General features: G+C 38.0%; 1 protein-coding gene across 4 annotated transcripts in view; it reads left to right on the top strand.

Moving 5' to 3' along the window:
* The window catches only part of not (non-stop), a 239,444-nt gene that overhangs the window by 128,327 nt on the left and 88,143 nt on the right, over positions 1 to 22,974 (top strand). For all 4 annotated transcript variants that reach the window (XR_010860538.2, XM_067149840.2, XM_067149841.2 and 1 more), the window contains one exon: positions 445 to 594. Coding sequence is in view for 3 of the 4 variants with exons in the window: in XM_067149840.2 (XP_067005941.1) it covers positions 445 to 594 (150 nt within the window). In the remaining variant the exon portion in view is untranslated. The remainder of the gene's footprint in view (positions 1 to 444; positions 595 to 22,974) is intronic.

Raw genomic sequence — 22,974 nt, forward strand, 5'->3', positions numbered from 1 at the left:
CTGGTATCTCGACTCTCAGGACCACTTACTAGGCCACTCAGCCGTTGCCCATGGTTCACGAACTAGGACGTGACTACAGTAACCCACATCATGAACCATGGATTTTATTATTATTAGTGAAAATTGCTTTACAGGAAGACTTTTGGTTATTGGTTAAAAAAATTAGTTTAATTTCACAAATTTATGTATCACATCTTTTTACTGATAAATTTAATCTTTTTTGAACTCATTACTGATTATATGTACAGTGTTGGAAAATGTTTAAGTGATTATATTTTGCAGTCTGGAATATGAAAAGATCTCTTACATCAGCAGTGGATGCTTCATTTAACTTCAGCTAACTTCATTTTAGCCTGCTCTGTTTCATAAAGCCATTCTCATCTAGGGAAAAGGGCTGATAGGTCCTGCCTTTAATAATCAGTACCATATTGCTGCTCTCCACAGATACTCGCTCTTTGCTGTGATAAACCATGTGGGATCATTGGATGCAGGCCATTACACGGCATTCATAAGGCAACAACGTGGCCAGTGGTACAAGTGTGATGATCACCTCATTACGAAAGCTAACCTGCAGGAGGTGCTGGATAGTGAAGGGTAAGTGCCTACTTTTCTTAATATAATTTGGGACTATTGAACAAATGGAAAGCTGCTGCTCACCTGCATTCGTATTTATTATAGTGAATTGTTTGATATATTGTTATTAGTACAGTAGAAGTCTGATATATAGCGAGTACGGCATATAACAAAAACTCCGTTATACCGACAATGTTGTGCTGTCCCTTCAAAATTCCTATGTTAAACTGTGTATTACCCTTCAGTTACTGAGAGAGCCCTATCACTGATGCATCCATTTTAAAGAGCGATTAAGTACACACAATGTTTTCTGTTACCGATATTTATGCACCCCAGCAATAATGTTGCATTCGTTTATCTTCGGTATCGTTTCCTCGCTATGTCCACGAGCGAGTTCTCTTGTTGACATTCGAAGGTGATGTCCGAGTCTATTAGTAATACCCATGTCCGACTCTTTGGCTGAATTGTCAGCGTACTGGCCTTCGGTTCAGAGGGTCCCGGGTTCGATTCCCGGCCGGGTCGGGGATTTTAACTTTCATTGGTTAATTCCAGTGGCCCGGGGGCTGGGTGTCTGTGCTGTTTCCAACATCCCTGCAACTCACACACCACACATAACACTATCCTCCACCACAATAACGCGCAGTTACCGACACATGGCAGATGCCGCCCACCCTCATCGGAGGGTCTGCCTTACAAGGGCTGCACTCGGCTAGAAATAGCCAAACGAAATTTAAATTTTAGTAATACCCATTGAATGCTGTTCCGTAAAGAAAATTCGAAATGAAAGAGAACGTATTTTCATAATAAATGCGTAAATAACGTGTCCGATAACAGTTCTTAACTCTTTAAAAATGAAGGCTGACTAAACGATCGCTTAATTTTAATGCTAAATACTGCAATTAAGTAAAAATGGGATATACCTCAAGATATGGTAGAGTGCATAATTGATTTCACAGGTTAGTTTACATTTTCTTGCATCTGGTTAAGTTACAGAAAGGTTATTATCATGTAAATTTATTGCGAGAATGTTATCATTTCTCTACTGGTGCTTGAAGTATGTTTTCGTCATATATATAGTAAGGTTAAGTTAGGATAGGTGATGCAGTTTGAATAAGGAAACTGAAACATTCGCCACAAAATGCGATTGATCATCTTTGGTACAGTATAGTTTTCTCACTATGTGCATTTGCGAGCTCTCGTCGACATTCGAAGGCGATGTTGGAGTTGATTGGTAATACCCAATGACTGCTGTTCTCTAAAGAAAATTTGAAATGAAAGAGGATAACAAGTTTTCATAATAAATGCGTAAATAACGTGGCCAATAGCAGCTGTTAACTCGTTAAAAATAACGGTTGAAGTAAACGATCTCTTAATTTTAATGTTATATACTGAAATTAAGGAAAAATGTGATTCACCTCAAGATATGGCAGAGTTCATCACTGATTTCAGAGGATAGTTCATATTTTCTTGCATCTAATTAAATTTCGGAAAGGCTATTCACATGTAAATTTTTAGCGAGGATAACTCGTTTCTCTACATGCATTTCAAATATGTTTTCATGTCACACATATGGTTAGGTTAGGTGACGCCATTTGAAGAAAAAAACTCTGGAGTGATAACCGTATTTCTCCAAATCCTAGACGACGTTTTTTCCCCTCAGAATCTCGTGCGAAAAATCAAGGGTCATCTTGCATTCGCAATCTAACAGTAATGAATACCGCTGGCAACTCTCGCTGTAACCACGGTGCTTCTTTTCACCCCCGTACGTGGCACACAAAATTCGTTGACAATAAACGACCGCCTCTTTATTACACATCACTAGCAATGACAACCGGTTGTACAGTGCCTGTCTGTAACGTCACTGGATCTTCGGAAATAGTGAAGATAGAATGACATTCTGTTAGCCCCTACAAAAACGTTTCTAAAATCTGCAGAATGGCATCAAAACATGCAAGCCTTCGAATTCTTACAGAAAGGCCACGGCTACTCAGTGGCAGAGTTATAACGCGTCTACTGTACCTGACTCTTAGTAAAATTAAATTTTATAGACAGTAAGAATTTTCAACGGGTTCTCATCGATATTATGATGCCAATTTAAGTTAATGGTTATTAAACACCCAGAAATGTAGAATAATTTTGCAGCCGCAAGAAAATATGGCATAGGCCTAACTAAAGTCAATATTTGGTGTCAGCATGAAGACAAAGATAGCTAAAAAATGTGTACTGTACAAAAAATGCATTCAGTGGTCCGCAACAAGGACGCTTTAAAGAAGTCGAAGATGAAATTGTGTGGTATGTGCACGAAAATTGCAAGGGCGGAATGGCCATACCGTGGTGAAGTAAACTCGTTCATTGACCTTTAACCTCCGCAATTAGGCCTATACATCGCTAGCCGCTTAAGTTGGCCGAACACGGCAAGCGAGACCTGCGTGTAACGGTAGCCGGCATATACCCTGAGTAAGAGTACCGTAGGAGTTTTATAGACAGCAAGAATATTTCCCTGACGGATCACCGTATTGTAGAGACGCATGGAATAGGTATTGCCGGCAAATGTTCAACAGGTTCTCTTCGGTATTATGATGCCAATTTTAAGTTAATGGTCATTAAACCCGCGGAAATAAAGAATAATTGTGCAGCCGCAAAAAAATGCGGCATAATGAAAGCTAATGTTCAGAGTCTGAAGATATTTTAATAATGCGTACTGTACAACAAAGGCATTCATATGATTTTACAAAGCATTTTTTGAGCCTGATTAAAATTTTTTGAAGGAAAAGGTAAGGTTCATCTTGGATTCGGAGAAATACGGTGCTGTAATTTTTTCAGAAGTTAATTAAACATACACTTTCACGTAGTATCAGATTTTGAAAAATAACAAACAAATAAGCTGTAGTGTGGATATCATCCGCGGAAACGCAAGTTTTGAGCAAACTGATTGCCGTTTCATACCTGTTTTAATGTGTATGGGGGTTTTCCGACTCTTATACAACAATCGGATATAACAACAATCCGCTATAGCGAGTACATTTTCCGATGTTGTGAATTCTCGCTATAACGGACTTCTACTCTAGTAGTATAGGGCACACGGCACTAGGAGCAACTTACCATGTAGCATATCTAGTGGCCACATATATCCTTAATAACATCAAAGAAGCTGAGCTACCATCTCAAAACACAGAAGAAAACGTTCATCAGGTTGTCATCCGATTGAATAATGTCTCAGTCGTCAACATCTACAAACCGCCTTTCATTTTATGGCCTCAGTATGTAGTACCAACTGCAGAACATCCTGCAATTTGTGTGGGTGATTTCAATAGTTTCATGAACTCTGGAAGTATTCTAAAACAGATGATTGGGACTTAAATTAATGGACTGGTGCGAAAGTGACAACCTCCATGTAGTATTTGATGCTAAAGATCAAGGAACTTTTTGATCAGCTGCATGGGGTAGAGATTCAAATCCAGATTTATGCTTTGTCAGCTCCGATATAAGGGAAAGCCCTTGCACACTGCACACAAAGTGATGGGAGATAGCCAGCATAGACCAGTAATACTGTTCAAGGTTATAAACTTCATTATTTGTTCCGTATGGAATTAAGATTACATATAAAATAAATACAAGGTTTAATCCACCTACTCAATAAAGTATTAAGTATTTATTTTACAGTAAAACTCTACTTGAATTTGGTGTCACAATTCCCATTATGCGATTGACACCAAGTCCCTGATGGAATTTCCAGAGCTGCATTCTCTGTAGAGCTAGATAAATGCATTCATTGGATTCCCCAAATTACCAAGGTTTTCAACATTTTGTTGGCGCAGTTATGTCTACTGCTAAAAAAATGTATGCCGAGGGACTGTCGGAAAGAATATGTTCCTTGCTGGAGTACCGAGAATGAGGAATTATTTAATAATTTCCAACAAAACAAGGATGTAGAAACTGCTGACAAACTTCTGGCTAGCTTGGATGATTGCTGATGACAAAAATGGGTTGAAACAGTTGAAAGCTTAGATTTTACTCATTCTAGCAAAAAAGGCCTGGGCCCTTCTTAGAAGGCTAGGAGGTGTACCAGTAGTAAAGACACCTGACCAAATAGCTTCCCATATATATATATTTTGAAGGAAATCAGTTCACAAAACGTGAATGACCACAAGGATCCTGAATATTTACAATTTAGGCAGTGATAACCGAAAATATTAAAATTATTGTACAGAAAGGAACACTAGATGATTTATCATTTTGGGAGTAGTATAAGTGATGATTTAAGAGAGGTAGGTAGATAGATAATTGCTTTATTTGTGGCAAAGTTAGGGTTCATGGCCCTCTCTTACACTTAACCACTAGATGAGTATACATTTACATAATTACAAACACAAATGAAACAAATAATATCTATATCTATCTATCTATCTATATATATATATATATATATATATAAAATAACTTGTCCTGACTGACTGACCGACCGACTGACCATCGCCGAGCCAAAACTACTGGACTTAAAGAAATGAAATTTTGCTAATACATTCATATTAACATGTAGGTGCTTGCTAAGGGAGGATTCTTGGATATTGCGTCACTAAGGGAGTGAAAAGGGGGGTGAATTTTTAAAATGAGGATATCTCTATCTCAAAAACTTAAAAGTTTTCAGACGTAAAAATTGGTATTTGGAATCTGCTTTAAAAATAAAGAAACAACGTGTTTTTTTTTTTCTTTTCCAAAAATCTCATTAAGAGGGGTGAAAAAGGGGGGAAAAGGGGTTGAACACCTTTGATGAGGAGAGTTATATCTCAGAAACTGAAGATGTTACAGATATGAAAATTGAAATTTGCAATCTCCTTTGAAAACAAAGAAACACGTATTTTTGCGTTTTTGGATAATCCGATGTTTTGGGGGTGAACAGGAGTGACAAACGGGGTGAATTTTTAAAAAGGCTTTACCTGCAAATCATCTCAGACACGGAACATATTACAGATTTAAAAACTGGTATTTGGAATTAGCTGTAAAAGTAAAGAAACCATAAATATTTTCTTTGGAAAATCCACTTACGGGAAACTGAAAAGGGGGGGTCAATTTTTAAAATTAGCGTATCTACAGTATATCTCAAAACCTTAACATGTTGCAGATGTGAAAAATGATACTTGGAATCTCCTTTAAAAATAAGGAAACATGCATTCCTTGGGTTTCGGGAAAAACCCATAACGGGGGGGGGGGGGGGGGGGGATGAAAGAATTGAAAAATTATTGGAATTATTTGTATGAGAATATATATACCAAAAAATTCCAATGTGTTACAAACGTGAAAACTGGTATTTGGAATCTCCTTTAAAAATAAAGAAAGGTGCATTTGGTGGGGGAATCAACTTGGTAGGGGGTGGGGGGATGAAACCTTTTACAAGGATACATATATCTCAAAAACTGAAGATGTTACAGATGTGAAAATTTGCATTTGGAATTTTCTTTCAGAGTAAAGAAACACGTAAGTTTTAGTCTTTGGGAAATCCACTTAAAGGGGGAGAATTAATTGAAAAATTAGTTGAATACTTTGTATGGAGTTACTCTTATCTCAAAAACTAAAGATGTTACAGACGTGAAAATTGGTATTTGGAATCTCTTTTAAAAATAAATAAACACACACTTTTGCGGAGGGGGGGATCAACTCAGCGGGTGGGAAGGGGGGTGGGTGGGGTGGGTGGGTGTGTGTGTGTGTGTGCGTGCGTGTGTGTGCGTGCGTGTGTGTGTGTGTGTGCGTGCGTGCGTGTGTGTGTGTGTGTGTGTGTGTGTGTGTGTGTGTGTGTGTGTGTGTGTGTGTGTGTGTGTGTGTGTGTGTGTGTGTGTGTGTGTGTGTGTGTGTGTGTGTGTGTGTGTGTGTGTGTGTGTGTGTGTGTGTGTGAAGGAGTTGAATTACTTTCATGAGAATACCCATATCTCAAAAACTGTAGATGTTACAGATGTAGAAATTAGTATTTGGAACCTCCTTTAAAAATAAACACGCATTTTGGTGAGGGGGTATCAACTTGGGGGCGGGGCCGGTGAAAAAGGAGTTTATTCCTTTTTTTATGAGGATATATTGTAACCGTAAAAGCTTAATTTGAAGACTAGCTGTACATAAGACTTGGCCCAGGTGGTGACCGGTCACTATCTGAATGGTTACAGGTGAGAGGGAAGCAAATAAGTATAATGAAGCAATAACTGTTTTTTTTTAAAAAAAGTTTATTCATGAAAGAAAAGCAGGTTTCAACATCACCTCAGCTCTTCAGTTGTAATGGATACCTCTCCCTGGGGTGGAATTGACTCTGATGCATTGTGGGTCAGAAAGTCTACTTATGGTGCCACCATCTTCCGAGCTGGTCTTGAACCTCTGGAAGGACCTGAGTGTCTCGAAGTCCGGATGGTCGAGGAGCAACTGAAGTTTTAGTTGTAATGTGGCACTGGACAGGAAATAGACCCTAAGAAACTGGCCTGCACGGAGTAGATAATGGTTAGTAGTGGTCTGCACATTTGACTTCACGGTGGGATCCACTAATAAACACAGTTATTGCTGATGAACTGAACTCAAAATTACATCTGTAAGGTCTCAACCACGGAAATAAATAAGTCACTTTATCAAACTTAAAGATGAAAATTTTGGTGGAATCGTGATGTAGGAAATACAACATTCCACACAGTTCAAGTCTGAATTAGAAAAAATGAAATCAAAGAAATTATTCTGGGAGGAATTTACTCCCGCTCTCGATAAATGAAGAAACACTGTCTTTTCTAGAACCGTCCTGGGTTCGATACGAGAAATATTAACTATATCAGTTATTTAACCACAGTCTTAAGGCTGGAAATAAATCTTAAGTTCAATGGCATTGTTAATTTCAACTACCTGTGTCAGTAGCTTGTAAAAAAAAAAAACGTATAGTATCACTGTCACTAAATTCAATCACCTGTACTGAATTACGTCTTACTATCGGCACAGGTTTATCACTCGTTAGGACCAAAGACAAAATTATGTACAGTCGAAGTTTCTCGAAGGACAAGGTTCTCTCACCATTAGCAGTGAAGTTTAAATACTGTCACTAAATTCAATCACCTGTACTGAATTACGTCTTACTATCGGCACAGGTTTATCAGATCAAAAATTAGATGTATGGCTTTTCAGGCGTTTGCTCTATTAACCCAGCATTTCGTCTTAGGTCTGACACTAGACTCTTCAGAGTGGGATGTGTCAGACCCTACCCACTGATGCTGGGGTGTATGCAGGTGAAGGACCAAGGACCAAGGGAGATGTTTTCATTCCCCTCCCCGAAGGGGAGGGGCGGGCCACCTAGAAGGTTATGCCTTCTCTCTGGCCAGGAGATTTGGCGGGGTTTGGGGATTTGGTGGGATTGGTAGAGAAGGATGGAGCTTTGCTAAGTTGTAGGAGTTTGGGGGGGTCTCGACCTCTTGACTAAGTATTTATTGATTTCTTCAATATGTACAGTATTCATTTTACATTTTTACAATTTAAGGGTTTTTACATTGAGATTTTTTACATGTGCTGTAACATTTTACTTGTTTATTGTTTTGCCTACTGTGTATTTAATATATCCCTTCCCCCCCTTCTTTTTTTATTTATTTTTTTTTATTTTATTTTTTTTATTGGGGGGTTGTTAGGATATTTACATCTGTTAAACTATGGACTATCTACACTTGGTTATTAACAGATCTTGGATATACAAAGCTTGATATTTACAATACAATATTTACATCTGTTGCGCTATGGACTATCTACACTTGGTTATTTACGGAGATTGGCTATTTACAGAACTTGGTTATTTACACTTGATTATTATAGTGCTTGATGTTTACAATACATTGTTATTTACAATACATTGTCTTGCTTTACATAATTATGAGTAGTCCAAAATGGAGTTATTTACAAGTTGTTCTGGGTATTTACAGCAGATTTACATTTGTTGTTGCTTGATGATTTGCAAAATTATCTTGGTTCTGGTTGGAAGGCACTGCTTCTGAAACATAGGAGGGTTTTGTTAGTACATTTAACATGTATCCTGATGTTGGGGGGGGGGGGGGGGGAGGTCGCCAGGGGTTCCTGTGATGGGATGGGGTGGGTTTTTACGGGGTTAGGGGCTTACGGGGTGGGATATTTTCGTCACAGCTTCTTTTACTTATGTGATACCCTCATCGGGTGGGGGGAGGGACCGGTAGAGATGGAATGGGGTTTGGGTGAAGTGGGGGTTGGGGGGTGGGTCTCCTCGGAGGAGTTGGTTGAGGGTTGGGTTGTCTCGGTCTAGGGCTCGGCGGTAGGATCGCTGGAATTGTGTGAGGACATAGGAGTCTAAGGGTGGGAAAGGGAATATTGCTAGTAAGTCGGTGCAGGTGAACTTATCAGAAGCCTTTTATTAGGCACAGTCTGATAACTGCATACGGGAGATAAGACTCCACAATGGAATTAATGCCCGCCTAGCAATTCCAAATGGAAATTCTAAGTTCCCATGGAGGGAATTAGATATTTTTCCACCAATAGAGCATATCAAAATCAGATCAAAAATTAGATGTATGGCTTTTCAGGCGTTTGCTCTATTAACCCAGCATTTCGTCTTAGGTCTGATATGCTCTATTGGTGGAAAAATATCTAATTCCCTCCATGGGAACTTAGAATTTCCATTTGGAATTGCTAGGCGGGCATTAATTCCATTGTGGAGTCTTATCTCCCGTATGCAGTTATCAGACTGTGCCTAATAAAAGGCTTCTGATAAGTTCACCTGCATACACCCCAGCATCAGTGGCTAGGGTCTGACACATCCCACTCTGAAGAGTCTAGTGTCAGACCTAAGACGAAATGCTGGGTTAATAGAGCAAACGCCTGAAAAGCCATACATCTAATTTTTGATCTGATTTTGATATGCTCTATTGGTGGAAAAATATCTAATTCCCTCCATGGGAACTTAGAATTTCCATTACAGGTTTATCACTCGTTAGGACCAAAGACAAAATTATGTACAGTCGAAGTTTCTCGAACGACAAGGTTCTCTCACCATTAGCAGTCAATGTGAAGTTTAAATACTGTCATTCAATTTCTATCATCACTGGTAATTTAAATTTTAAATTACATTTAAGTACTTGGTGACGTAGTATCGTACTAATTCAAATTGCACTGTTCCTGTTAAGAGTTACACGCCTAAATTGTTCGCGTCTTAACTTGTACCCAACTCCTATTACCACACGCAAATCACACTAATTTTTTCTAAGTCTTGGAGATGCGTTCGTAGAATCAAAGTCCACTGATGCGCGAACTTGAACTCCCATCGGAAAGTCGAACTGGCGACGAGCATCACGGTGACAGCAGAACCAACAGCCAATCGACCGGCCTCGACTGTGGTACAAGGTACACTGAGCTGACGAGCGAAATGCTCGCCTATTTATCCAGTGTTCCCTGGGCGTCGTGAATGCCAATATCTGTCGTATCGTTAAACGGATTTCCATAAAATTTAGGGGTTATAACTATAAAAATCAGGCTATGCAGTGATGTTGTTCATTTTTTTAATACCATTAATCTGTCTGAAAGGAATTAATGATGGAAGGAAATGGAACATTCCACCTGACGTAACACGACTCTAGAACATGTTACTCAGTCGTGACGTTTCACTTCCGCTACGCGCAGCTGACATGGCCGCAGGGGAACGAGTTTGGCGGGTAGCATAACTCCGCATTCATCGGGACTTTTAACAAGAACCATGTTACGGGTTATAATATATATATCTCAAAACTGAAGATGTTACAGTCGTAATTATTGGCATTTGGAAGCTCTTTTATAAATAAAGAAACAAGTATTTTTGGTTTTTAGGAAAATTAACTTAAGGGGGAACGGTGAAAGACGTAAAAAGGTTAATTCTTTTTATGGAGAAACTTATATCTGAAAAACTTAAGATTATACACGTGAAAATTTGTTTTTGGAGCCTCCTTTAAAAATAAAGGAAAACGCATTCTTTGGAGGGTGGGGGAATCAACCTAACGGGCTGGGGTGAAAAAGGAGTTGAATTTGTTCATGAAGATACTTATATCTCAGAAACTGAAGATGTTACAGACATGAAAATTTGCATTTGGAATTTTCTTTCAAAGTAAAGGAGCACGTAATTTTTAGTCTTTGGAAAATCCACGTAAAGGGGGTGAATGAATTGAAAAATTAGTTGAATTCTTTATATGAGGATAGACTTTAAAACTGGTACTTGGAATCTCCTTCAAAAATAAACACCCACTTTTGGGGAGGGGGAATCGACTTAACGGGTAGGAAGGGGATGTGGGGTGAAAAAAGGAGTTGAAATACTTGTATGAGGATACTTATATCTCAAAAACTGTAGATGTTACAGACGTGAAAATTAGTATTTGGAATATCCTTTAAAAATAAAGAAACACACATTTTTCTGGGAAATCGACGTAAGAGGTGTGGGGTTGAAAATAAGTAGATAAGGAGTTGAAATATGTTTACAAGGATACTTTATGTTAAAAACTGAAACTGTTACAGATGTAAAAGTTGGGTTTGAATCCCAATGTCGGCAGCCCTGAAGATGGTTTTCCGTTGTTTCCCATTTTTACACCAGGCAAATGCCGGGGCTGTACCTTAATTAAGGCCATGCCCGCTTCCTTCCAACTCCTAGGCCTTTCCTATCCCATCGTCGCCATAAGACCTGTCCATGTCGGTGCGACGTAAAGCCAATAGAAAAAAATACAGGAAATTGTACCTTTTTGTTTTCGGAGAAGGCACTTAACAGGGGGTGAAAGGAAGTGAAACATAGTTCAATAATTTTTTATGAGGATACTTATATCCTAAAAACTGAAGATGTTACAGATGTGAAAATTTTTACTTGGAATCTTCTTTAAAAATAAAGAAACATGCATTTTTGTTTTCGGAAAATACACTTAGATGGTGGTGGGGGTGGGAGGAAGAACTAATCAAGGAGTTGAATTCTTTTTATATTTATGCATATCTCTAAAACTGAATATGTTACAGATGTGGGAATAGGTATATGGAATCTCCTTTAAAAATAAACAAACATTTATTTTTTTCGACTTGAGAAAAGACTGTTTCTCACATGTACAGTTCTATGTCGCATGGTCGTCATAGCCTCAAAAGGTAATACAGTAGAAGTCTGATATAGCGAGAATTCATAACAGCGAAAAATTTACTCGCTATAGCGGATTGTCGTTATACCCTGTTTTTGTATAAAAGTCGGAAGAACTCCCATGCACATTAAAATCGGTATGAAAAGGCAATCAGATTGTTCAAAACTTGCATTTCCGCAGATGGTATCCACACTACGGCTTACTTGTTTGTTATTTTTCATGAAAGTGTGAGTTTAATTTCATTCTGAAAAAAAAGATATAGTACAGTATTTCTCCGAATCCAAGATGAACCCCACTTTTTCCTTCAAAAATGTAAATCAGGCTCAAAAAGGGCTTTGTAAAATCATTTAAATGCCTTTGTTGTACAGTACGCATTTTAGACGTCGAACACTGGCTTTCGTTATGCCGTATTTTTACGTGGCTGCATAATTATTTATTTATGCGGTTTTAATGACCATTATCTTAAAATTGACATCGCAATACCAAAGAGAACCCGTTGAGAATTTGCTGGAAATACGTATTTAATGCATCTCCACAATACGACGATCCATCAGGAAAATATTCTTGCTGCCTATAAAACTGTTACTTTTACTCAGCGTCAGATATAACCGGCAACCACTTCGCGTACGCCTCGCTTGCCTGGTTCGGCCAACTTCAGTGGCTAGCGATGTTTAGGCCTAATTGCGGACGTTGAAGGTCAAGGAAAGAGTTTATTGCACCACGGTATGGCCATTCTGCCCTTGAGTTTTTCATGCACATACCTCACAATTTCATCTTCGACTTCTTTAAAGCGTCCTTGGCGCATTTTTTAAGCTATCTTTATCTTCACGCTAACGTCAAATATTGGCTTTAGTTAGGCCTATGCACAATTATTCTACATTTCTGAATGTTTAAAAACCATTAATTTAAAATTGGCATCATAATATCGACGAGAACCCGTTGTTAATTTGCCGGCAATACCTGTTCCGCGTATCTTTACAAAACGACTATCTCTCACGAAAATGTTCCTGCTGTCTATAAAACTTCATTTTAATGAGCGTCAGGTAGAGTAGATGCGTTATAACTCTGCCACTGAGTAGCCGTGGCCTTTCTAAGATTTCGAAGGCTCGCATGTTTTGATGTCATTCTGCAGATTTGAAAAACGTTTTTGTAGAGGGTAATAGAATGTTATTCTCTCTTCACTATTTTCCAAGACCCATTGACGTTACACACAGGCACTGTACAACCGACTGTCGCGGCTAACGATATATAATAAAGAGGCGGTCTTTTATTGTCAACGAGTTTTGTGTATACGTGCACGTGCGGGAGTGAAAAGAAGCAGTGTGGTTATCACAGCAGTTACCACTGGTATTCGTTACTGTTAGGCCAGGAATGCAAGACAACCCTTGATTTTTTCCGCATGAAATTCTGAGAGAAAGTAAAACGTCGTCTTGGATTCAGAGAAATACGGTATCACTCAGAGGCTTCTGCGACAAACATTTCAGATTTCTTCTTCAAACGGCGTTGCCTAACCTAACCGTATATGTACCTTGAAAACATATTTGTAATGCATGTAGAGAAATGATAACCTCCTCACTAAAAATTTACATGTGAATAGCCTTTCCGAAATGTAACTAGACGCGAGAAAATATGAACTATCCTCTGAAATCAGTAATGTACTCTGCCATATCTTGAGGTGTATCAGATTCTTACTTAACTTCAGCCTTTATTTTTAATGAGTTAACAACAGTTATCGGACACGTTATTTACGCACTTATTACGAAAATGTCCTCTTTCATTTCAAATTTTCTTTACGGAACAGCAGTCGACGGGTGTTACTAATCGACCCCGACATCGCCTTCTAATGTCGACGAGAGACCTCGCTAGTGGAAATGGCGAGCAAACGATACTGAAGGTAATCAAACGCATGCAACATAATCGCTGGGGTGCATAAATATTGGTAACGGGAGAATATCGCGCGCTTAAGCGCTCATAATAACGGATGCGTCAGTGATAGGGCTCTCGCTGTAACCGAAGGATAATACACAGTTTAATATAGGAATTTTGAAGGGACAGCAAACAATTGGCGTTATAATGGGGTTCTCGTTATATTAGGTACTAGTTATAGCGGAAGTCTACTGTACCACAAATATGGTTTACAAAGGATTTCTGGGGTAAATGAAACTCAATTTTTGGGCGAGTTTTTATACTTTAGGAATTTTCAAATAATGTCTTAGTACAATGGCGAGGAACGATTACTTTAATCAAATTAGGAAATCCACGCGAGTGAAGCCGTGGGTAATTGCTAGTTAATAATAATAATAATAATAATAATAATAATAATAATAATAATAATAATAGAATCCTTAATTTTAAAATACACAAAAAAAGTACCCTTAAATGACACAAGTACAGTAAGCCATTCATTCATCTCATTCATTTCTTCATTCAGTTAACAATAATTATCCAGCAAGTTACCAGGATCTACCCAGCAAATGCTCGCAGCAAGCCACATTAAACTTGTGATGAGAGGGATTGTCTCTAACGTTTGCAGGTAGCGAATTCCATGACCTGGACACAGAGTTTATGAAGGAGCGGTTGTAAACAGCAGTGCGGTTTACAGGTAAGGCAAGAGAGGAGCCAGATCCTGTATTGTGGTAATGATAGGACGAGAGGTAAGAAAAAGATGAAGACAGATAGTTGGGAGTATTAGTGGAAAGTATTTTATGCAGAAGCGATAACATGTGAAGTTCACGGCGCTGGTGCACTCGAAGCCACGACAGCTCCTTATAATAAGGTGATATATGAGCATCATATCACAGATTAAAGATACATCTTACGTAGCTGTTCAGGCTCCGGTCCAGTTTCTTGTTACTGTCGCAGGTTATTTCAGTCAAGACAGTATTATAATAGTCAAATATAGGTAGTATCAGAGAGCGAATTACTTGTATTTTAAGTCGAACAGAGAATACATTACAGAACAGTTCCAATGGATATAAGCATTTACTACTTTATTACATGTACTTATCACCTGTTGTGTCCAGTTTAGGGTCTCAGTCATAATAATTCCTTAGTTATTAAAGTAGAGTAGGGTATGATGTTATTGTTTAAAATTATTGGGGAGATACACTGTTGCTTGAGGGAATATAGGTTTTTACTGGTACCGATGATGATGGTGGTGATGATGATGATGATGATAACAACAACAACAACTTGAGTTTTATTTGGGTTTATTAATAAACTGTTTTTATTTTCATAGTCACGAAGATGTTGAAGGTCGGAATTTATTTTAGTAATTGCAGTATCAATATCACTCGGTTTTGAATGATAGTAAATCTGTACATCATCCGCATACATTTGCAATTTGCAGAATTTGAGTACTTTATATATATCATTAATTTGGATGATAAATAACAGTGGTCCGAGGACCGACCCCTGAGGGACACCGAGGGTCTTACTTTACCATCCTGAACTCACATTTCCAACTGTCACACGTTGCCGGCGATTTTCAAGGTAAGAGGAAAAAAGCAAAGTGACACACTATTTAAATTTAACTCTCGAAGTTTCTGCAGTAGTAACAGAGGGTTGACAGTGTCGAAGGCACTACTGAGATCTAATAATGTCAGTACAGTCACGACCCATTGGTCCATTGCATGTCTGATATCATCTGTCACTTGTAAGGCTGAAGCCAGATTGAAGGGTTGAGGAGGGAATGCTTGGTAAGGTATTTAGTAACTTGTGTAGGAAGTAGACATTCAAGCACCTTGGATAAGGGTGGTAGAATGCACACTGGACGATAATCTGAAGGAGAATCTAATTTAATGTAGAGTTCTTCAGGATGGGTCTAATTAGTGCATCTCTCCAACCATCTGGGAACAGGCAGTGGTTAAATATATGGGTTAGTAATAGCAGAACAGCTCTTAAGATATCCTTAATCAGCGATATAGGAATATCATCGTTACATGTGGCGTTAGATGTAGGTAATAAAGTATATCACAGCTTTAACTTCATTCGAGCTGACATTTCTAAGAGTCTAATACACAGACTGCTGTTGAAACAAGGGTAGTGAATTTTTAGGGAAGGAGGTAGAGGCTATTCTTGGCCGTGCGAAATGATCATTTAACACCTCTAGCAATATGCTTGGTACATGTTGCTCTACGGCTTTACCTATCCCTAACCTACACAATTTACTCCATTTTTGTCGTGGGCTGTTATTGTTCATCAGTTCCTGAAAGTATTTATATTTAGAATTCCTAATTAACTGCTCGGTTCTGTTCCTCAGAATCTTGTACTGCTCGAAATCATCTGCTCTATGCGTCTGTCTTTATTGTCTGTACAGTTTGTCACGACTGGCCATAACAGATCTTATCTCGGCCATTAGCCACACGGAAGAATGGCGGGTGATTCTTACCTGTTTCTTTGGTGCGTGCTTGTCAAATATTTCTAGTACAAGTGAATTGAATTTGTTTACTTTAGAGTTAATATTCTGAAAATTATGTATACTATCCCAGGGCAAGTTGTATGCATTGTGGCATAGTTTATTCCGGTCCATATGTTGTAAGTCAGGTATTGTAATGTAGCGTGGTTTGTACTTGGGTATTCATGTAAAATAACACATGTACAATAGGTCATGTGAAGAGATGCCAGGAGCAGGGATCTGTCCAGGCTTAATTACTTTTTGAGGTTGATTTGGCACAAGAAGATCAATTAAGGTATGACTTGTGCGGTCAAAATAATGAACATGGTTAGTAGTGTTGAGGGGTAAAATCGTAATATTTGTAGTGAGAAATAAATTCAGTAGATTGTTCGTGTTACTAGTCTGCTTTAAAAGGTCAGTGTTGAAGTCACCCATGATTATAATGTCATCGTATGCCGAGATAAGATTTGTAATGCCTCTTCAAAATCATCACTCTGTCTTATTTTAGGCAGCTTGTATACAATCCCTATTAATATCTTTTTATAGCAGTCTAATTCTACAAACATAAATTCCGGTTGCAGTTAAGTCTTGGGTCAGAAGTGGAAATTATCTTACATTTTAGGTCATTTCTGTAATAAAGTAGAAGCCCCACCACCTATTTTGTCAATACGGTCACGGCGTAATATTGAGTATCTGTCAAGGTTAGCTGCCAAAGACAGCAAGTCTTTACGCATCCAGCTTTCACTGATTCCAATAATATGTACATTGTTCACTTCAAAAATAGCCTGTACCTCTTCCATATGATCTAATAATGACTGGCCATTTAGGTGACAACATTGTAACGACGGCGAGTGGCTACTGAGCTGCTCTTGCAGCACAAGTCCTGTTGAAGGTGGTAGGGATGATTGTGAAGGGGAGGGTGAAGGCTGTGGAGAGGAATGCAGGTCAATGGTATTTCCGTTGTACTGGTAAGGAAACATATGAAACTATGCAGTAGGCTAGGAGAACAAATTAAGTAAAATGTAAAATGAGCTTACCCAGGCAACCTGGTGAGTAGATCCACTTTCACATGCACACACTTACACAAAGATATAAACTAACACACATAATTTCTTTCTCTAAATTTGCATGCTCATCCTACTCCCTGCAATGTTTTTTAACTGTGCCATCGTGCATATTTGAGTTTTGCTTCCATCTTCTCTTAAAACACAAATGTGTCCATCTTGAGTCCAGCATTTCTCCAGTCCCCATAAATCCCTTGCCTGATTAAGGATGTTTTTTCTCACACTTGTGAGGGACTCAGCATGAGCCCACTACCCTTCAAAGCTTGTTTCAAGCGCCACTCTCGATCACGATCATGGTACCGAAGGAAATAATGATCGGTCGATTTCCCTGTGAGACCCCTTCAGCAGACGTTCGATTTTGGTGACCCAGCCTGTGGCAGTGATCCAGCGTTGAAAACACACTTGCCTGACTAAATATTTATTCTACAAGAATAGATACTTGCACTATGTTGAGTATTGTAGGCAAGCTTTTAACCCCTTCAAATGCATGTGGTATTCCTCAAAGTGGAGGTCCAAGGCTATTATCACAGTATCAAAAGTCATATGATGCTGCAAATAAGCTTTAATTCCTGTTGAATCCTTTCTTTTCTATATATGTATAAAATTTATTTTTACAATTACATGTGCACACCCCTCGGTTGTTCAGCTAGAAAAATTATAGTAGATAAGGAACATTACAAGGAGAAGAGAGCCATACAAATAACTGAAGAATCTGAAACAAAATTGTGAGAGGACTTTGAAAACATTCTTTTGTGGTAGGTACAGTAAAACCTTGGTAGTTCAAGGTCCTGTGTAATTCGAGCCGGTCTTACAAAAATAACGCATTTACAAAAAGTAGTAAAACCCTGTTTATACATTTCTCACAAGTATGTTTTTTGTTTACAATGTACATCCATAAGGACCCTCATGCCACTATTACAGATTGACAGTATCTTTGAGCTGATTTTTGAGGAGTCCATATGCTGTTTCTTTGTTCATCCCTTCAGTAATGGAGATCACGTCCATCAGATTTATGACTTCTTTGTCAGAAAAATAATACAACCCAGCAACAGCTGTCACTAAAAATAAATCGGTGGCGAGCTGACCATTCTTGCAGACTGTTGTGCGCAAACCTGTACATTACTCCCAATTTCGACTGATGTTTTTCGAAATGATGAGCAAATTGAAATAATAACATTAAGTTATTTATTAGACCACCTAATCAATACAAAATCGTCTTGGATGATTTACATAAATTTGTTAGCTAATGGTGGGACATGTTTCGCCTTCTCTGAAGGCATCATCAGCCATAGTCTTAACCTTAAATTAAAAATAAGCGTCTAAATAACATGTAGTGATGAAATGAATTTTAAAATCTTGAAGAGATTTGAAGTAAAATAACATTAAAAATAACAATGATGGTTTGAAAATACAATGTGATGAGATACAATAGTGGAAGTATTAACAAAATTAACCTTAGAAGGCTGCTAAAATAAGTACAATGGAATAAAACAACAGATTGTTATACAACAAGTAGTAAGATTGCATAAAAGTAAAGTTGATAGTAATGGCGGTTATAATTAGACGATGGCGAAAAATCTTATGTAATCAAAGTAAAGAGGAGAGAGTAAAAGTCAAAGTTAGTCGAGAGATCCGAAGTTCATTATGATCTTGAAGATAAAGGATGAAAGTCAGATGCATATGGTGAAGTTGTAGAACACGTTGAGGATATGAAGTTGGTGAATAGAAGTTGAAGAACAGTTTCAAATAGGATCACTATGGACCATCTCAAAATTTGAAGTGATGTTCAAATGTTGTAAATTGTGAGTTTGTAGATATTCTAGTTGAAAAAGCATATACAAGTGGAATCACTTGACGGTGACAAAGATAGCTTGTAATATTATGAGTAAGAAGTATTTGCAACAGTAGCAAGAAGTCTACTGTCCATAGTGATCCTATTTGAAACTGTTCTTCAACTTCTATTCACCAACTTCATATCCTCAACAGTAGCAAGAAGTCTACTGTTGCAAATACTTCTTACTCATAATATTACAAGCTATCTTTGTCACCGTCAAGTGATTCCACTTGTATATGCTTTTTCAACTAGAATATCTACAAACTCACAATTTACAACATTTGAACATCACTTCAAATTTTGAGATGGTCCATAGTGATCCTATTTGAAACTGTTCTTCAACTTCTATTCACCAACTTCATATCCTCAACGTGTTCTACAACTTCACCATATGCATCTGACTTTCATCCTTTATCTTCAAGATCATAATGAACTTCGGATCTCTCGACTAACTTTGACTTTTACTCTCTCCTCTTTACTTTGATTACATAAGATTTTTCGCCATCGTCTAATTATAACCGCCATTACTATCAACTTTACTTTTATGCAATCTTACTACTTGTTGTATAACAATCTGTTGTTTTATTCCATTGTACTTATTTTAGCAGCCTTCTAAGGTTAATTTTGTTAATACTTCCACTATTGTATCTCATCACATTGTATTTTCAAACCATCATTGTTATTTTTAATGTTATTTTACTTCAAATCTCTTCAAGATTTTAAAATTCATTTCATCACTACATGTTATTTAGACGCTTATTTTTAATTTAAGGTTAAGACTATGGCTGATGATGCCTTCAGAGAAGGCGAAACATGTCCCACCATTAGCTAACAAATTTATGTAAATCATCCAAGACGATTTTGTATTGATTAGGTGGTCTAATAAATAACTTAATGTTATTATTTCAATCTACATCATCAATACGGACCAAAAATGATATTTATTACATGTAATGATGAGCAAACCCGCTGAAGCAACAAAGAAGCGCCTGAAGAGACTGTACTAGTGATGACGTACGCCAACAATATGGCAGTGTTAGATGCAGCATTGTGTTACATAGAACAGGAAATGGAAGCTACACCGACTGACACCAAGCTGGTACAGTTTGACTGTTCTTATTTGTGTAACCTTTACTACGGTGGTTACACAAAACAAGCCACAAACACAGTAAAGAGGGAAAGTAAGAGCAACTACACAATATCAGAAAACACTACACACTCAGAAAAACATTAGCTGGCATTACGCAGATCTCCAACAACAACATATACGTAAATATCAGTACGGCCAACTAGTGGACAACAAACCGGGAAGGTGGAAAGGGCTGGGAACCTACCAAAGGCATGGACATGGCTTAGATTGCGGATTCCGAAATAAATCCCCGTGATCCTTAGATTCGAAAAATATTATTTACAAAAGAATTTTACAAATACATTCCAAATACAATCCCGACTTACGAATTATAAGTTCTGTGATATACATAACTTAGAAGTTCTTTGATAATACCTTCGTAGCAGTGTAAATTCAAATTTCAAATCAACTATACATCTAGTTACCAATGCAGTCGTACAATGCAATTTACAGTGAAGTGAAACAGGTTCTCCAAAATCTAGCGTACCTCAAGTGATACGGAACTACCAGAGGCAAAGCCCAAGGTAAATACATTAAATTACAATCTACATATTTAATGAAATAAGGAAAGAGAATGCCTCGAAAACAAACAGGCAAGCCCAGCTGAAAAGCTAGGGTGTCCTAAATAATTAATTTGGCGAGTCTAGGTTAGGCTAGGGCAGACTCCTATGCGAAATTGTAAATGAACATTACGGAAATTTTAACAGGAACGGAAAGTAAGAGTGCTTACCCAAGGTGTGCCATCCCTGAAACCAGGTGACGTCAACCAGATAGGCTGCTCACAGACAGATAGACCAAGACCGACAGAATTCAGGCTACTGAATTATTATGAACACTGCCTCTCTCTCTATATATATGTAAATTCCGGCCTTTGGCCTTGCGGTTAGGAGCGTGCAGCTGTGAGCTTGCATCTGGGCGATACTGGGTTCGAGCCCCACTGGTGGCAGTCCTGAAGATGATTTTTCGTGGTTTCCCATTTTCACACCAGGCAAATGCTGGGGCTGTACCTTAATTAAGCCCACGGCTGCTTCCTTCTCACTCGTAGGCCTTTCCTGTCCCATTGTCACCATAAGACCTATCTGTATCGGTGCGACGTAAAGCACATTGTAAAGAAAAGTTATTATTGAGTATAATAGAAGTGATTGGCAAAATAAAAGAATTTTTAGGTTTTGTGGTTCTGAGAATAGGAACTCTTGCCTGTCAATTCTAGCTCATGTCTCCACCATTTGCCTCACTCTTAGATATTCACTGTCCCGTCACTAACTCGCTCATTGGGGCTCTTTGTTGCTGTAACCATCTTACATGAGTGTGAATTTTCCCTAATAAAACTTACAAAGCATCAACTGAAATCAAATCTTTTTCTACGGACTTTGGTTGGTATATAATATGCTCAAACTCCCTCATGTTAGATGTTGAAACATTAGCAAAGAGAAAAATGAAGAAAGACTTTATAAAAATTTAAGTGGTGCAGGTTTCCCTGTATTTTTTTTTTTTTTAGGATATCAGTATTGAAAATATGCTCATGAGTTCTGTCATCATTTTTGTTTTCACTTCTTTAAGCTGTAACTGAACATTATTTTACATTAAAATATCCCAGAGGCAAAGATATTTACCAAATTTAGGCCTGGTTTCTTCAATGAATGTTAATTGTTAACACGCTGTTAAGTAGACTTAACACACAATTTAACAAAATGTTAAGACTAACAAATGTTAATACTTGTATTAAATTAACATAACAACAGCCCTGTGTTAAACCTTTTTAACAGCTCTAAAATTTCAAAATGGCAGCATCTATAGGATGTACATTTGAAACTATACTGCTGTATGAAAACTATCTATAAACTGAAGAAGACGAAGGATGACCCATATAAGAAAGAAAAGAAAATGCCTTTCTAGAGTTGTCAGAAGAAGGTTTTCTACAAAGATAAGTACCAAAACCATAATGAACAAGATACTAGAAGAAATTGAAAATAGGCTAGCGTTTTCCGCATATTGCAACTTATTAGTGTCTGCAGTGCTGGAGTAGCTTATAGTTCTTAGATATTATGCTTCAGACACTTTTCATGTAATTGTAGGCTACTTCGTTCATGAGTGCAAGACGGGTGTTTAGAATTGTACAAAGCGTTTCTGCTGCATTGGCAACGCATTGCATTATTTTCCCTGCAGTAAAAGAATGCCCCAAAATCATTCAAAATGTATATCAATTATCACATTTTCCCGGTGTTATAGAAGCCCTTGGATTGCACTCATATAAGAATATATTAAATTTAATTAATGGTGTGTGGCCTCCGAAGAGGTCTGGTGCAGGTCTTTTCATTTGACTCCTATGGGCGACCTGCACGTCGTGATGAGGATGAAATGATGAAGACGGCTCACAGTCCCCGTGCCCGACCCTGCCAGGAATCGAACCCGGGACCCCTGTGACCAAAGGCCAGCATTTAACCATAGAGCCGGACAATATGTATTGAATGTTGTGATATATCTGTTTTTTCTTTTATTTTTTAAGCACACCTCCATACTTTCAAACTAAATCTAATAACGTTTATAGTGTGTTGATTATAATAACGCTTCTGTTGCCTCTTGCTGGACATGTTTACGTCTTCGAAGTCTCTGCTAACCATAACCTATAATAATGTCAACATGTGTGACAAAATACAATTTTAATACAATGCTCTGGGCTCTTTATGTAAAGAAATGAAAGATGCTCACTGCCAAACATGTTCAGAAATTTCACGGAACTGTGTTAATTTGTCTTTAACAGTTGTTTTATACCGAGTATTGGAAACGTGTTCGTGAAACGGGACTTTTAACTAAATAACAATTGTTAGTTAACATTTGGTGAGTGAAATGTAACACAGAGTTGAAGAAAC

Source organism: Anabrus simplex, chromosome 6 (genome assembly GCF_040414725.1).
Source record: "Anabrus simplex isolate iqAnaSimp1 chromosome 6, ASM4041472v1, whole genome shotgun sequence".
Classification (NCBI taxonomy): domain Eukaryota; kingdom Metazoa; phylum Arthropoda; class Insecta; order Orthoptera; family Tettigoniidae; genus Anabrus; species Anabrus simplex.